Source organism: Spodoptera frugiperda, chromosome 17, assembly GCF_023101765.2.
Source record: "Spodoptera frugiperda isolate SF20-4 chromosome 17, AGI-APGP_CSIRO_Sfru_2.0, whole genome shotgun sequence".
In the NCBI taxonomy this organism is placed as follows: Eukaryota; Metazoa; Arthropoda; class Insecta; order Lepidoptera; family Noctuidae; genus Spodoptera; species Spodoptera frugiperda.
In genome coordinates this window covers 1002464-1021079 of record NC_064228.1, presented here as the reverse complement: position 1 = coordinate 1021079, position 18616 = coordinate 1002464, and the positions used below count along the sequence as shown (strand labels likewise).

At 37.1% G+C, this 18616-nt stretch overlaps 1 protein-coding gene across 10 annotated transcripts in view; it reads left to right on the top strand.

Annotated features, from left to right (window-relative positions):
- The window catches only part of LOC118276751 (hemicentin-2), a 476616-nt gene that overhangs the window by 263366 nt on the left and 194634 nt on the right, over positions 1-18616 (top strand). For all 10 annotated transcript variants that reach the window (XM_050699980.1, XM_050699976.1, XM_050699979.1 and 7 more), the window contains exon 3: positions 15775-15946. In XM_050699980.1, coding sequence (XP_050555937.1) covers positions 15775-15946 — 172 coding nt within the window. The remainder of the gene's footprint in view (positions 1-15774; positions 15947-18616) is intronic.

Here is an 18616-nt window from a genome sequence, read left to right as displayed (position 1 = left end):
CTGTGTGTGCACTAAATTAGCGATTCTGTTATATTATTTATGGCTGCTCTGTTTTTATATGTGTAGACTTTTTTTATAACCTCACGCCTTTTGTCCCCGTAAGGGTAGGCAGAGGTGCAAATTTTGGCACATAATGCCAATGTTCAGCCACATTTCACAAATTATGTTGTAAGTCCCATGTAATGGTGGTGAGCCTATTGCCATATACCGGCACATTTCCAGATTCCGTGCTACTACTGAGAAATTTTCGAAAAACCGAAAAAAGCCCAGCAATACAGGACCCGGAATCGAACCCGAGACCCCTTGCTTGGTAGTTGCACTTGCAACCACTAGGCTCGACCGGAGTGATACCACGGCCTCACATGAAACCGACGTGAAACAATGCTTGCGTTGTGTGAGTGAGGTTACTGAAGACCCAGTTACTCCGCAATCTCTTCCCAATCCCTGATTCCCCAACAACCCTTAAATTCCTTGCCCCAAAAGACCTGCGACGCACTTGTAACGCCTTGGACGTTTTATGTGTCCATGGGCGGCGGCGATTGCTTACCATCAGGTGATCCGTCAGCTCGTTTATCGGCTTATACCTTGCACAAAATAAAAAAATCAATGCCCAATATGACTTCCAAACGACTACACAAATTGGATATTATATTAATTCTGTTATACTCCTTTTGAGATTAATAAAAAAGAGTGATCACTGTTCAATTTGAATACTTCCTTCTGTTAGGAAGTCCCTTAAGAAGAAGAGTCCTTCGGGAAACTTTATGACCAGCGTCCATATTGGATTTTTTACCAGGAAATCAAAAACTTGGCAAGTTTAATTGCTATTCACAGTGTTTTACAAAATTTGATTATGATATTACCCCAAAAGTTTACCTTCATAGAAGAAAATTAACAGATAGAATTACCCGTCGCTCGCAACTTTTGGGCGGCTTTAATTTTGATAATTTGTCAATTTAAGAATTTTAACGGCTTCTATTGTTTTTAAGAGAGCTTTTCCACCAGAAATGTGCAATTGTCACAAAGAAAATACAAAAGTGAAATATATTGTGTGTAAATAAAAACTGTTTTATTTAAATCTAGGAATGGTGAAAAGCCTCTCATTAGAGCGTGCTTTTCCACCAAAGATGTCCTATGCTACGTTGCTGTGGATGCGTTTGGCTTCCACCAATCATATTTATTGGTACACAAAGCTTAGCACTGGTAGAAACGAACTCAGCTAAGCTATGTTTTTTATATGGAAACATGCGTGCATGGATAATATCTTCCCTTCAGACGATACGTCACATTATCGAGCTGCGCATATTTCTCGCACAGCTATATATTATAGGTTAGTATGGTGGAAATGGTCACATAGTTTCACAGCTTACCTATTACATCTTCGTAGCATAGCTACATAGCACATCTAGTGGAAAAGTAACCTTTGTTGGTCAGAACAACAAAACATAATATTTAAAAATGTATCACCTCAAGGAACCCTCTCTCAAATCTCTCCCGCTCACTCTCTAGCCCAACTGAGTACACATGAGGACAAATGAGTAAAGTTTTCTCATAAAAAACCCTTACAACACCCATGAACATACAATTTTAACTTTTTTTCTCCCTAATGATATTATCAGGGTTCGTCTTTTGATTAGCTCTTTATGTCTTTGAAAGGGTAAAAGTAAGAAGGCTGTGGGGTAATTATTTTTAAAGAGTAAGGGTATTTTTTTGGAAACTTTCTCTACCCTGTCATTGAGTGGGAAGCGTTATGTTATGTCCAAAGTTTGTTTTTGGATTTTGTTAATTTTTGTTGTTGTTGTGTATTCATATCATTTTGTGTTAATATTTGCGTGAATGTAGAGAAACGGAGCTATGTTGTATTGTGATTTTCAAGAATTTTTAGGTATGGGAGAGCCATGCTTCGGCTCGAATGGGCCGACTTGACGAGAGTGATACCGCGGACTCACAAATATCCCACGTGAAACAATACTTGCGTTGTGTGAGTGAGGTTACCAGAGGTCCAATTACCCCCTTCCAAATCCCTGATTCCCCAACAACCCTTAATTCCTAACCCCCAAAAGGCCGGCAACGCACACACCTCTGGTGTTTCGGGTATCCATGGGCGGCGGCTTATACCATAAAAAGAAATAATATAGCTGAGACAAAATCATAAAGTTTTCTAAGCTTAGCCATTATGCTAATTAAAACAGATACTAACACAAATTATTTATTAATAGAAAGGGAACTTACTTAAATAAACTTACGGCTAGTAGCTTTATGTAAACAAATACAATAGTACTTATTATTTCTTTGTTTTTCAACTAATTTTAAGTGTACCAATTAATGTATTAGTCGTCTTTGTCATTATTGTTGAAAAATTCTACTTTCTTCTTATTATTCTATTATTGGATTCGAAACTTTGCTTTTTGTTGTTTTGTTTTTAATTATGTTCGTAACTAGTATTTCTATAATTATGTCGATAATATTTTTGGGATGGGAAGAAGATTTTTCATTGTTTAGTATGTTTTCTGTTGTGATTAGTTTCAAACCATACCAAGCCAACAAACCATACCATATCAACCTAACCAAGGAATATAAGACTTGTAACTCAGTCGTGTGTTTTTTATTTTTATAAAGTTTTGGAATCATTAATATCATCCTATCGTACAATATTTTCCTATATCTTGAGTGTTATGTCTTTTGTGTTACCGACACCTAATTTCACTTGCACATTACACAAGAATTTGTACACAAAGCATTATTCGGTGTAAGAATCAAACCCACAGCCCACTGCCAAAGCCTAAGATGATACTTTTACCACTCCATTAAAAACTTTTCTTCCATTGTCCCCCAAATAAATTACACATTACCCCTCATGTTTAAGGGTAAACCCCGCTCTTACCCCTAAAATCAGGGGGTAAAAGATAACAGCAATACTTTCAGTTAGCAGTAAATAATATTCCAAGTAGCGGGTAGAGTGCCAAATCGCTGGCAACTTGGCAAATTAGCCGAAAATTTATGTAGCGGTGAAACTTTTAATGTTGCGTGTAATGGACGCTTGTCAGACGTTTTACTGCATGTACGATTTCATTGTTGTTCTGTTACTTGTCTTTAGTTGTTTGTAGTTGTTCTTTTTTTTGTTTTTCGATGCGAGTACTTTTTTGGCGTGTTCTTTTTTTGTCATTGAAGATGGGTTATGTTAGTGGAATAAAAAGATGTTGAAAACTAACTTCCAAGTAAAGTCTCGAAAAAAATAACAACAATATAGCACTCATTAATTCATCTAAATATATAAAACTTAAATGTATATAAAACACAGCTCAATCCAGTGGACGACTGCATGAGGAGATGCAGGAGAATTTGCATGCTTAAAGACTTAGGCATCCAATAAGAAAGGATTTTGATAAATCCCATTAATGATGATACTAAAAATCAAACTGTCTATAACAGTTAAGAACCAATAGCAGTCAACAACCAAAGCCAAGACTTAATAAAAAAAAAAAAAACGTAATTTTAGTATAACTTTCGTGAGACATACTAAATTAAATATTATTTTATCAGCTTACTGTATTGAGTAGCAGCGAATAGAATAACAACGCGACAATGACGACGCCGACAGCTCGCATGTTGCGGAATTCTGCTCATAAATATGAGACTAGCATGGCTAGAGTACCGCCGTGTCCTCAGAGATGTGGTCGGCGACGGTGACCTCTCGCGTCCGGCCCTGGTTCAGACCATTGTGCGGAGCGAGGGCGACTGGGATGCCGTCTTCTCCTTCTGCGAAGCAGTCATGCTAGCTAAAGAGGAGGCGAGGTTCGTGAGGGAACGTGGTTTTTAGTTAGTAAGAGTCTGACACTCCCTCTCGCCTCGCCTAAGGTAGGAGAAGTCATTGGACGATTTTACCCTTAAAAAAAGCTAGAGTCGAGTTTCCTCGTCAAACAGTTACGTGTCTAATATAACATAAAAAAAACAATATTAAAACATAAACATTCTAATACCACATCCACACCACGCCACACAAAATCCGCAACCTCATCAAATAAAATTAATACGCGGACCGACTCCACATAACCGCGAAACGACAAATAAATTGAAACATTAATAAGACCGACAAGAAATAATTATAATACTCGTTCAAGAACAATTGAAGATGTCATCCGCGGTAACCGTTTCGATTTGACAAAACGAAATTAACTAATCCTGTTAGCCAACCATTTTGAATTCATTTCCAGAAACGTATTTTCCAAGTATTGTTAGAGCTGTTTCAGACTTGCGTTTTATACGCGCGTGTTTTGAAAGTAAGCACGTATACTTGTGTAGTTTTTGGCACACACGCAACTCTTACGAGTTTTAAAGCGGGTCTAAGCTGTTTTTATGGAATAATCCGGTAAACGAGCATACGGATCACTTGATCATAAGCAATCGCCGCCGCCCATGGACACTTGACACGCCAGAGGCGTTAGAAATGCGTTGCCGGCCTTTTGGGGGTTAGGTTCTGTGAGGCCGTGGTATCACGTCGAGCCGGTTGACCGTTGTCGGCTTCAAAGATAACTGACATGAAGCAACACTTGTGTTTTGTTTCATCGTATGAGTGAGGTTACTGGAGACCCCATTCCCTCTCCCAAATCTCTCCAGTCCATTATCAAACCCCTAACCTGAAGATCGATAATGGGTGGCCCCGATTCCTTACCATCAGGTCATCCGCCTGCTCGTTTGATAATCTGCCTTATAAAAACACGACATCAATATCGGTTACGCGCGGAAATACACCCGTTTACGCGAGTCTGGTTTATTGATGCGCGTATATAACGCGCGTGTATGAGCGTAATTGTTGTACAAGCTCCGAAAGAAAGCGCTAATCTGAAACCGCCCTTAGATTATACAAAGTTGACGTTTAATGTCAGTTATTATATCACTCTTTTGACTGACTTCAATGAGAGAGAGGTTATGAATAAAGTTTTAATTGATATTTTAATTTTATTTTCAGTTCTAGCTATGTTGGGGATGAGTGCTAGCTCTGAATTGAATTAGATTAGACAACGTCTACAAATATTGAGAGTTGCTATTGTTTTTGAAATGAATGAACGTTTTTGTATTTCAAGTGACAATAACTACTTAGCTAATTTAGGTTAAAATGTAAATTTTAACTAAACAGGACAGATAGTGTACTTACTAGTGTGTTCAAAATAATTATATTAGTTTTAAAACTAAATGACAAATGGTGCAATTGTAATAAAATTTACCTTACTTATGTAAGGCATCAATATGAAATACAGAGTGTCTCGCGTGGATCTGCGTTCCGGTTCACGACGGTTTAATTTGCAATACTCATCTCTAAACAGATTGAAAAAGCTGTAAAAATAATTCTTGTTTAATATAAAATTGGTGTAGCCAATTATATATTAAATGTAAATTGTATCAACCCAGGCGTACAATCCCAGCAACAAACGTTAAAGTTTCCTAAGCAAAGGATGTTCCTTCGATGGGCGGACTTGCTGCCCAACTGTTGTTCGATGGGATTATGCTATATCCATGTTTATTTACATATGAACTTCATATTATGAGCGATGTAGGAATTATGACGTCATCCGGTGATTTGCTCGTCGATCGTCAATGTGCGACTTCTGTCATCTGTCTTGTCACGTGTCGCCACATATGCAATCACTGCTACATATTATCGGAATTCAATTCTATTTCTAAAGGAATAAATCAAAATGACTCCTTCACAAAGTATGGGATTGAATAACTTGATTGGCATTTACGAGGAAATTATCGGTTCCCCTATGGAAACGCCCTGTTTTAAAATCACCCCTACAATAGCAACATATGGCATATTTCTCATACAATGTCACGCCAAAAAGAAATAAAATGTTCAATGCGACAATCTGTTTTGGAAAATTAGAATTTTAATAATATGTGTGGTGTCGCTATATATAAGTTTTAGTGTTTGTATTGTCTGTTACTCTTACAAAACTCTTTTTTTATTTTTTGTTAAAAACCGAGGCCAATACTTTGATTTTCTCCTATGCCATGGGTTCTTCTTCTATTAGAAAAGAATTTCACATTCAGAACCAGAATTTTTTGTCTGGTTTTAACTTTAAAATTTAACTCTCATACCGCCGTACTCAGAGTCACCTAATGTTTACTTAACCCAGTCATTCTTAGCAATTCGATTTTGGAATTTCGAATAAAAAAAAATCGAATTACAATTCGGAACAAATTACTAAGGAATAGTTTAAGTATTCATTTAAATTTTTCTGAATATGACAGTTACTAGTATGTGAATGGTGGAAAAATCTATCTATCTATAATTATCCATGAAATATAGTTTGGTTATAAACGGACATACGGACTGTTATTAGAGTTTAGGGAAAATGGTTCTTGGATGAAAAACCCTAAAATAATAGCCAAGACTAAGTACAAGTAATTCATACACCAGTAACCAGACGCAACCACAACCAAAGTCGCGGTTCAAACAGTAGTATTACAATAAATCAACCAACTTATTCCTTGGGCCCCCATCTATAATAGTAACATATAACCTTTTAAAAACTATGACAATAAAAAAGATATATTTCAGGAAAAACTTGGGCGATAAACGTGTAGCATGTAATTGACCGACAATTTATGTGGCGTTCGGGCCACTTCGGGACACTTCGGCAGTCTTCGGTTGAAATCGGAAAGTTGTGAATTGAGTCCTTATACGCATGATAGGACTTTGTCACAGTTAATTTAAGTACTTTTTTCTTTTTAGTATGGTGGTATGTATATTTTTTTGGCAATGATATTCATTCATATTATCCATTGTTTTGAACGTTAAGCATTGCCGTTTTCGTCTAATGTCCCGTAAGAAATGTTTATGAGTATATTTTCTACTGAATGCTGAAAGTTTTCACCACAATAAGACGTGGATAGAAAATTCTTGGATGTGTAACAAACGGACCGCAACTTCATATTTTGTCTGTTATTCTCAAAGCGGTTAGATAGAGTTGTATGTAGGGTAAACTTTTGTTCGTTTAACTGTGTATTACATAATATTTTAAGTTTGCCTCATTAGTTTAGTAGTTACAAGAGTGACCGTCGAATTAGCAGTCTTAATTCCAAGGTTAGGTCGAGTATTTTTGAGGATATTAATTCTAAGTGTGGTAAAGCCAATGCTTCGACACCAATGGGCTCGACTGCAGTGATTCCACGGCCTCACTGAAAATCGACGAGAAACAACGCTTGCGTTGTGTTTCGTTGCCTGAGTGAGGTTACTGCAGGCCTAATTGCCCTGCGAGGACCGCCCGGAGGACACAGTAGAACATACAGTGGCGGTGTGACCTGCGTGGGCCGAGCACCGCCAAGTCCTCAGGGATGTGGTCGGCGACGGCGACCTCTTGCGCCCGGCACTGGTTCAGGCCATGGTGCGGAGCGAGAGGGATTGGGATGCCGTCTCCTCCTTTTGCGAAGCAGTCATGCTAGCTAAGGAGGAGGCGGGGCGCGTGAGGGAACAAACCTCCTCACGCCCCAGCCGTCGCGAGAGACACTCTGGGCGTCGGGGATCGCGGGACGATCTCCGGCCACCGTAAGTGCGGGCCTGTGGACGGCGAGCAAGGGTAGCTCATCGCCCGAACAGAACCAGACCCGTGCGTGCGGCGCATCGCGTTCCGCGCGCGCCTCAAAGAGCCATCAGACCACCACAGATGGGGCCCAGTAGGGCTGATGCCTGATCCGGAGCTGCGGACTACCTAGCGGGTTTACCGGGGCTCCGGCTCGAAAAGCAGGAGAAGGAACGGGGTGGTTTTTAGTCAGTAAGAGTCTGACACTCCCTCTCGCCTCGCCCAAGGCGGGAGAAGTCATTGGATGATTTTCCCCCTAAAAAAAAAAAGGCCTAATTGCCCTTTTTCCCTCATTTGGTAAATCCGCAACAATCCTCAAATTCCTAACCCCCCAAAGGCTGGCTACGCACTTGTAATGCCTCTGGTGTTTCGGGTGCCCATGGGCGGCGGCGATTGCTGACCATTAGATGACCCGTCAGCCCGTTTACTAGCTTATACCAAGAAAAAGTAGTTAATAGTCTAGAATCAACTAGGTTAACCTACTGTTAGAATATGAAACCAATAACATATAGTGAAAAGTGATTGTTGTGTGCACCTTTCTAAAATAACCCTTGCTTAGCAGTCGTAATAAAAACTAATGGATCAACGAGTCAGTCAATGAAGAAGACACAAAAACCATAATCACATTAATAACGATTAAGATATCAAAGAAATTTAATTAATAACTACAAAAAATAATATGAAAAAGAGATTTTATCTTCACGCTCTTCTCAAATAAAAAGAAAAATATTAATTTCATAAAACGTCTTTAGACATCTTAAATATTTCGACTAGGTTAATAAATAATTAAACAGCTGTTTTCATAATTAATATTACTTACTTTTTTACCTTAAACTATACATAATATAATAGTCAGATAAATGATTTTCATTAAAAGGTTGCTATTTCATCAGATATGTGCTATGTAACTATGCTACGAAGATGTAATAGCTAAGCTGTGAAACTATGTGACCGTTTCCACTGATATTAAACTATGTAGCTGTGCGAGTAAGATGTGATATGAAGATGCGCCGCCGCAAAGTAGTTAGTAATTAGTAGAGTATGTGATGTATCGATTACTATCGATCGCAAAAGTAAAGATAGCTTAGCTGAACTTGTTTTCACCAGTGCTAATTATGTGGACTATTGAATATGATTGCTGGAACCCAAACGCATTCACAGCAAAGTAGCATAGCACATCTCCGATGGAAAAGCACCTTTAAACCTGAATTTCAGTAGATTTTATCAAAATAAATTATTTCTATGAATAGTTCATTAGTTTTACTAACCTTTGTTATAGAATAGAATAATTAATCTTTATTTCTAAGGTATTTAATTCTTCTTTTCTGAATAAGATCTTGAGAGCGATTTATTATTGCTGATTCAGCAGTTTCGGTAGATAAGTAGTAGTTTGAAATGCTACCAATCTTATATTATCGACAGATCACCTGATGGTAAGCAATCGGCGCCGCCCATGAACACCCGAAATACCAAAGGCGTTACAAGTGCGTTACCAGCCTTTTGGGGATTAGGAACTTGAGAATTGTTAGAAATTCAGGGATTGGGGAGGTCGAAAAGGGGATAATTAGGCCTCCGATAACCTCTCTCACACGATGTAGTACAACGCAAGCATTATTTCACGTCAGTTTTCTATGGGGCCGTGGTAATACTCCGGTCGAACTCGCCCACTCTTGCTGCATGGCTCTCCCACACTTAAAATGTATACAAATTATTGAGCGAGGAGCATCTTTAAACTACGATATCGGTCTACAAACTCTATTTATTTAGAGTCAATTTTATTTGGTGGGTTTTTCTGGTCAAATTAATGTGTATGTGAGTGTGTCTGTATGGTCAATGGTCAGTGTCCCGTACAACCGTTCCGAAAATAGAGAGCAAAAAAATTAAATTGAACCTTTATCACTTTCCATTACAAAGCGGCCATTTTGTTTTAAAAAAGAATCCTTCTAATTACAAAGTGAATCGTCTCCAATCCCCCTATTAAATTATAAAGGTCCCAGAATTAAAGATTACAACATTTATATTATCTTTATGGGGGGTGACAGATTTAGAATTGTAATTTCGTTTTAACAAACGGCACTGTTCTTAAATTAACACCTTTGTGAGCTTTGTAGGTTGTTGAACAAAAGCTTATTATTTCGCCTTTGGGTCCTTTTGGCCCTGTAAAGAATAATTTGGCCTCTCACAGAAAATATTTTTTCAGCAGACAAATTGTGTTGAGGATCTTTTGAATGTTTGTGTGTTTTCTTTTTTCTTCTCTTGTTGTCAAATGTTTTCTCGCATTGTGATTTTAATGGGTCCCGTTTTTCTGTCAATGGTTTAAAAAGAATTGATGAATAAGTAAATGAGACTTAAATTTGACACGGCTTTTCAAAGGTGGGGTCTGAGGGTAAGATTTTACTGATGTTATCTAATATTCACGCCTCGGTCCGACCTCTGTTGTCTTGTATAATTGATTCGATTCTCGTTTTAGATAAATATTTTTGTACTTTGTTTTGACTGGCTTGTGTAACGTTCGTTTTTATTGTAACTATTCAGTGGTTGCAAGTACTGTTGTCAAACGCAAGGTTCTTAAACTCCAGACAGCCATTTTTTTCTTTTTTCTGGTATTCCAAATACGAAGACGTAGTTTATAAAATTTGCTATGTGTTTCAAAATAGCTTGATTTCAGCTCGTCAGATCTACTTACTGCCAACAGAAAACTGTTGAAGACAAATCCTCCGCTAAAGTCGGTCACCGGTGACCACCACGGCGTTCAATGTGTAAAAATATTACTTCATATCATAAAATAAAGTCACTTTCTAATGTCTGTCTCATATGCATATGATCTTTAAAACTACGCAACGAATTTTGATACTTAATTTTTTAAATATACAGAGTGATTCAATACGGAGATTTATACATACTAACATCTATTTAACACGAACGCGAATCATGATAAATGCATTTTATAAAGAAGAATAACATTTCCTTCTTTCCAAAAGAGAAGAGAAATCTGGATCAGCATCCAAGATTACTTCAAAATGGTTTGCATGTTCCACAATTTACAAAGTATAAAATTCTCAAGCTGGTGTACAAGTTTTTATGACGCTAAACCGTGGAGGGAGCGAGCAGAGCTGCAGGATTATGGCGCATTTTTCTCGCAACAAAATTAGCAGTTGTTACACTGGAGAGTTAAGCTGTAAGGGTGCGGTTTTAGTTTAGGCGGAAGCGGGAGCGGACTGTTTTATTAAAGGGGATGATAATTATATTATGATATCTCGTTTTTTGCAGTAGATTAGATGACGAAAGATTGGCATATTCATCAATACCAATGTGACTTTTTTCGAGTACCTAATCATACTTTCGAAGATTATTTAGACAAACGGTGAAGAAAAACATCGTGACGTAACCTGGAATTATAATTTCTAGTCATAAGTATGAAATCGCAAACCCGTATTGAACAAGTGCGGTGAATAATGCTCAAACCTTCTCAGTTGTGAGAAGAGGCCTTTGGTCAACACTTATAGGCTGTTGATGTGCGTGTGGACAGAAGACTATAATAATGTTTTCAGCAAACTTACTTCTTCTTCTGGATAGTGTCGTAAGAGCTGACTATGGGGCTACACATTAAAATAAACCTGAAGATCTCTGCCCTGAGATTAGAGCAAACCTAATGTAGAGAAGGCTCGTAGTTTAGCATAGGATTGTCATAGGCTTATAATGATGATTTATACACTCCCAAGAATTTAATATAGGACCTCAAACTCATCAACTAGGCACACACCATACCAGATAGAGCCATGATGTAAAAAGCTTGCATCGCTCGTCTTTACCATAATCCAGTCATTTGGTGCGTCCTCAGAGAATAAGGAAGCGCTTTAGAATACTTCTAGAGTTTTGTTAGTTGTGAAATATTTCATATTATGTATTTTGGTAGGTAAGTAGTAGGGTACGACAGAACACTGTTATAAAAACCAACATCAATAATATTAGTTATAAGTTTGAAATCCAAAACCCGCATTGAGCAAGCGTGGTGATTAATGCTCAAACTCTGTGAGAGGCATTTGGTCAGCAGTGGCCATTAATAGGCTGATGATGAGTGTAAACTCATTGTCATTAGATTGTAAGAATAACTTCACTATAACACTGACCGATAGACAATACTATTTTGATATTGCAAAAGTGCCTGTATGTCAAAAAAACACCTTCAAAAAACATTTTTTCCTCTACAAAAATTTACCAATTTTCGTATAACACAGTTTAGCTTCAAAAAGAGTATTCATCTCATTCGGGTTCGCTCGCTCCAAAGACCGTATATTATATTGTAGCTCGCAATTTTGGGATTATGCAAGCACTAGGCAAGTTTCTAGCAAAAATAACATCTTGGCTGTACCTACAATGAAAAAGCTGGCTTAGATGTGTATAGCTAAGTAGTTGAGTACATGGTACTTGGTTCCGCAGTGTGATAATGAAATTCTATGTTTAGAAGTGATTCTGAGTTATTTTTCTAAAATTATTATTTACAACTCCATGTCTTTGCTCAGTGTTGCCTACAGCAATTATGTTCACGAGATGGCTGTGAAATGAGTGGAGACTGTACTTGACTTTTGAAGCGTTGTATTTCATTGTGTGAGTGAGGTTACCGGTGGCCCAATTTCCCCCCTCCCCAATATTCTAATCTCCGATTCCCCAATAATTCCTAGCATCCAAAACGCCGCCAACGTACTTGTAACGCCTCTGGTGTTTCGGGTGTCCATGGGTGATGGCGATTGCTTACCATCAGGTGATCCATCTGCTCGTTTACCATCTTATTCCATAAAAAAAGTTCAATCTATGGTTGCCTAAGACAGATTTTTGTAGTTACAATAGTTCACCTACTATTACACAGTAATAACAATACAATATACGAAGCTATGATACTACCTTCTCTGTATCATAAAAAAATCAAACAAAAATAAACCTTAACACTATAAGAATAAAAATAAAATAAAAAAAACTAACTATGTAGTCTCTCTCATATCTCCTACTCATTCGTATGTTAGTATATTTTGTTTCGAACGAAGAAAAAAGAAACAAAACAATAACTATGGATCTTCTATTTTGTTCTGCTCGCCTGGTACACTGCACATCCAGCTATAAAATCCAGTATAAACTGACCTTTGACTGCGTGGAAAGAATATGTAAAGAGAGACCACTATAAACTGGTATTGTATAGCTTGATATGGAACCGTGTGTAGTGATTTTTTTCTGAGAATATGTTTATTAGTGTGCTAATAAAAATTGAAATGTTTTATTAGTGTAATGTTTTATACTTGATTAATTAAGTATTATAACGGGTAAGTGAAAATAAGTCATTTTATAGTAGATATTGTGAGACAAACTAAATTAAACAGTAGGCTGCGTGACGTCACCACGTCTGCGCACGCTACTCATGATGAAGAGTCCCTCTGTAACTTGAAACTAGTAGAGCTTTTCCAAGGATGAGTGATCAAAAGTGCGAATGCTGAACATGGAGAGTTAATTCCTGGGTAATAAACGTGGGTACAAGTTACAGTCTGGAACTGTTTGATGTATGGCCATAAGCTCACATGACATTCACAAGAAACTTATAAGATACTATACATATAAACTGAAAAATGGTGGAGTTATATTGTATTCAACGGACGAGCGGTGGGCAAAACTCGCAACTGAATGGAGCCCACTCAACATCAACAGACGTCGTCGCAGGCCCAGAAGGAGATGGCGGGACGAACTTGACACCTACGATAAGGATTGGCCACAGAAAGCTCTGCACAGAGAGGAGTGGAAGAAGGGTAGGGAGGCCTTTGCCCGAAAGTGGGACGACCACGGATAAAAATAAATTAATTAAAAATAACATACCTGCCGATTTGAGAACCTCCTCCTTTTTGGGAAGTCGGTTAGTAAATATTGTATTCATCTCTACCTACACTATCAGAGATTAAAAAGCGTGATAGAACCGATAGTTCACAATATAAACAACATATCGCTTCAAAACAACAGCGAAATAGTATTCAATACAAAATGAACGAGTGTTAAACAAAGCACGCTATTTAATTGAACCAGATGGAACCAGATATAACTGGATCGCACCGCCGATATCCGCTTCGTACCAGGATTATTCGGAATACTGAACAACGGTTAAACGGTTTTAAATGTTTTTCTTTTTTCGTTTTTTATTTTTTTGTTAGGGGGTTTTAAAAGATAGGAGAGGGAGTTGCTAGTATGAGTTTAGGTATTAATTCTATCTATTTAAACTAGTGCAATAATATCACAATACAATACCAAAGGCAAGTAGTTTCGCTGCAATATGTAACTTAAATACGCGTTCGTTCTGATTGGCCGGCTCGAATGAACCAACCAATCAGAGCGCTGAACGAGCTTTAGTTTCGACCTTGTTAAACGTATGACTAACTCGTACTAAGCCCCCTGTTTATATTAATAAGACCCTGAACTTGATAAAACCGTTATATTTAAAGGAGCAGACTCCAAAATAGTTGTGAAATGTACTCTTTAGAAATACGGTATTATAACAGTCGTACCACATGTCCGTAACATTCCTAGACAACCTATAACATTACAGTCTTTCTGTGGTCAAGGAACATGGAGAATTTAATACTCGATTTATTTAATTATTTATTTTATTTGAACTTTGTAATTTTTGGTTTTCGTTGAAGAACTCAGTTGTATTATCCTTCTGTGGAAGAGTACTACTTATAGTTTCATCTAAGTCATTTGAGTGATCTCCATACTGTATGTATGTATATGTCTGAAACATCCATACCATTGACTTCCAAAGCTATGGGTAAAGTTTTAAGTGGTCCTTTGTTCTGAAACTTTTGATTCGTCACAGATGCTTGTTCCGTGTCATGAAAGGGTCTAAACATGTTTCTGTTTTGGGACAAACTTATTACATGTATAGATGGTAGACATAATGGGACATGAAGCCTTTTAATTTTGATAAAGGGTAGGCAGAGTTGCACATTTGGACAAACAATGTAATTAATATTAATTTTAACGGTTTAGGTATATCAGGAGTTCTAGAAGTATGAATTGAGTGTATATTACAGTGGGTAATTTTTTAGACTTCATAATTACTGATATTTTTTTTAAATAATCTGCACCTGCAATTTTTACGTGTAACGTGTAGCGGGTTCGATCTACACGGAGCAACTCTTTGTGTGATCCACAAATTATTGTTTTGGGTCTGGGTGTCATGTGTATATAAACTTGTATGTTTGTAAACGCACCCACGACACTAAAAACAAAATCTAGTGGTAATCCTTTCCCAACCCGGGAATCGACCTGACACATCAGGCTTAGCACTACACAGACGCACTTACGATCACTCTTTTAATAACACTATCATAATACATATATGTATATTGTGACAGGTCACATGAAATAAGATTTTATATAACTCTCAATAAAAGTAATCCTCTTTTATATTTTACTTTAACAATAATGTCATTAACAGGCATTGAACATGAGCCTTCGTTCGTTGCTGAAAACTTATTACAATCAATGTAATATTTGTATGAAGCTGTACTTCATCAATGAGGTAGTGCACTCGTCCGCTTCATTCTTGATTGCTATTTATCTTATTAACGAACATTAAATATTCTTATTGTGAAAATAAATATGTTGTCGTTGAAAAGACTATTGGGTTCTCCCAACGTAATCATAAATTTTGCGAGATATAAAATTTTGCTAGAAATAAAAATATTTTTTTAAATAATTTATAAAAACAATACGTAACTTAAGTGATACCTAATTTTAGTCCGACACTTCCTCTTACTTCACCCGAGGCGGGAGAAGTTATTGGATAATTTTCCCCTATTCTAATCTGCCGTAAAGGACGCTAAAGATCACGGGGTGGTTTTTAGTCAGTAAGAGTCTTACATTCTCTCTCGCCTCACCCGCGGCGGGTGAGATCATTGTATAATTTCCCCCCTAATTTTTTTAGTATAATCTAGTAGTATCTATCCCTCAATTAAAAGAGTTCTTATCACTTCAAGGGAATCAAAGACTAAGCACTAACATTCATTGCTTTTGGTAGCTACTAGTAGAAGTCTATTTAATTTGGTTTAAAAACCAAACAATAAAAAACTTCGAAACAAAAAACAGACATTACCTCATCTCCTATCATCTACATTAAAGCAAATCCTAATCTCTCTCCCTCTCTTTGTTTCAGACCATGCATCAGCAATCGTAGGCACAACAGCACGTCTCCGCTGCCGCATCGATGGTAGATCCTGTGGTGCAATGCACAGCATCAAGTGGTACAAATCGGAGTCCAGACTGTATGTCTACTCCATATCTGGGAACACTGCCATCGATAGACCTGAGGGGCCTATGAAAGATAGGTGAGTTGGTGTTTTGTGTTTTATGAGGGGTGGGTAAGGGTGATTTTTGTGTGGGTTTTTGAAATTGTAGTATAGTGACTATTTTGAAGTGTGTATTGATAGGGTTGTTTTTAAGTAAATGCATTTCTCATCATCAAAAATATAATATTTAAAGATGTGTGCATAAAAAATGTTTAGAAAATAACAGTACATTACTGTATTTGAATGTTACATGACTTTCTTATTCAATTCTTAAGCACATTTTTCAACTTGAATCAAAAATTACTGAACCATTTATAATGAGATGCAGCTCATACTATAAATCTAAAAAGAGTGTAGCCTTAGTACGATTATGTTTTACGTTTAAAGTAATTGAAACGAGAGCACGTTCAGCGTTCTGATTGGCCAGCTCAAATAAACCAACCAATCAGAGCGTCGAACGCGCTAAAGTAAACTCTTACTAAGGCTCGTCTTTATTATGATAATATGTTCGATAGGTAAATTATTTTTTACTATTAGAAATAGAATGACGAGATCCCTACTACTGCAACCACAGTACAAAATAGAACTAACTACTTCGCTACTGATGACGTAACGGGCCATTGTTCATACCGCGCTCACTTACTAGTGCATTGTGTACCGACAGCAAGTCATACGTCTCTGTCTTGCCACATTTTGCGAGAAAAATACCATTTTTATTGTCTTATTTTTGAGAAACAACACAACATAGTGGAGATATGAAATTTTTCGTCGGGTACGGTAGTAAGAAAGTATAATATTTTTGTTTGACATTTGACGGTGAAGTGGTGGCTTCGAGTGGTGCCTTTTTATTTTAAGTTGCGATGGTGAATCGTTCCTTATGTACTTAGTTTATTTTATGTAATTTTAGGTTAGTTGTAGTTGTTGTTATATGTAAGGTAATTTAGTAGTTTTTATAATACTTAGGTAAGTATTTTTTTCTTCTTTGTATATTACTCTGTGTCGTGTGTGCGTTTCCATACATAAAAGTTAACATACACATGACATTCAGACAACGTTGACAAAGGTTGCTTAGTGTGGGAACCTGCTACATGTTGCACTGTAGCTGATTAACCAGCCACCGCACCAACCATGCAGTTGGGTATTGGCCTTGGAATTAGGGCTAAAATTGTTTGTGTTCATTCCCAATCCTCAAAAATTCTAGGCAATGCACTTGTAACTCCTCTGGTGTTCTGGGTTTCTTTAGGCGGTGCCGATTGCTTTCCATTATGATAATGTATCTACTTAATTAACTAAAAACAACGGTTTACTCACGTTAATATATTGAGAAAAGCTCTACTAGTTTCGAGTCACAGAGGGACTCTTCATTATGAGCAGCGTGCGCAGACTCCTTTCTGAAATACCCAACAAATAAAAACAAAAACCAAAATTCTAAGTTTTCAATTTATATTTTCTAAGATTAAGAAGGGTCAATAATAAATTTCTCAGTCCAGGCATTAAACCCGCTTACAACACTAATAAAGAAAGTCTAGACCAGAACCTAATGAGATCAGAACCTAAGCAGATCTTGGAAGAGTCGTTTGGGTCAGTAATTGGGCTCAAGAGGTCAGGCAAAATGTAAAATATGAATATTTAGACACATCTGGTTTATCCGCGGTCGACCTACTTAAATTTCTAGACAGAATTTATGAAATATTCAAATAAGATCGTTCTGATAAAGTCAGAAATAGTAAAATGTGGTCAGAAATTTTGATTATTGGTATTGGTTTAGTATTTAGATTGTTTGAATATGTAGGAATATTTTAGTCGGAGCTGCGGACTACCTAGCAGGTTTACCGGGGCTCCGGCTCGTAAAGCAGAAGTAGGAACGGGGTGGTTTTTAGTCAGTAAGAGTATGACACCCGAGGGATAAAAAGTTACCACCCAAGTCTCGCCTTGCCCAAGGCGAAAAAGTAATTGGATGATTTACCTCCTCAAAAACATCAAATATCCTGTCTGCATACCAAAGTTCAGCAAATTCCGTTCTATAGTTTCAGCGTAATTGACGAACAAACATTAAAACATACAAACAAACAAACTTTCACATTTATAATATCAGTGTGATATAGGTAGAATCGTGTTAAAACATGTAATTCATCCAATTTGTACTGAAATCACAAACACTAATTTAAAATGCCAAGTATTGAACAGCTGATGTCATTAATATTTCACTAAATTAGTCTAGACACCCTTTCTACTGTCCATCGATGCAAATACAACCTTAAAACAGAACCAACACACTCAATTCTCAACTCTGTGCCCATAGCAATAAAGCTTATACAAACTGCAAACCAATTTTGCCGCAATGAACTTCGCAGTGGACATACGTAATTTTATTTCCAGTTAAAGTATTGAATTTTCAACCTTATTTACTCTACTATACGGTGTCAACTTATTTTTGTTTACTTGACAGTTGATGTTAATCAATACTGTCAATTTCAGCCCTTATTTTTACGCCGATAAGGTTCAAATACTGATGATAAGCTTTCGTTTGCCACGTTTTCTCTTGTAGTTGTACAGGCGAAACTGGACCTTATTACTGTGTTGTTAAGGTATAAGTGGGAAGTAAATATAAATTTGGTTTTCACATTTACAGTGAAACAAATTGAATTCGCAATGAGCTCAAAATGGCGAAGTTATTACGGATCGAAGTAAATTTTTAAATCACGAAAT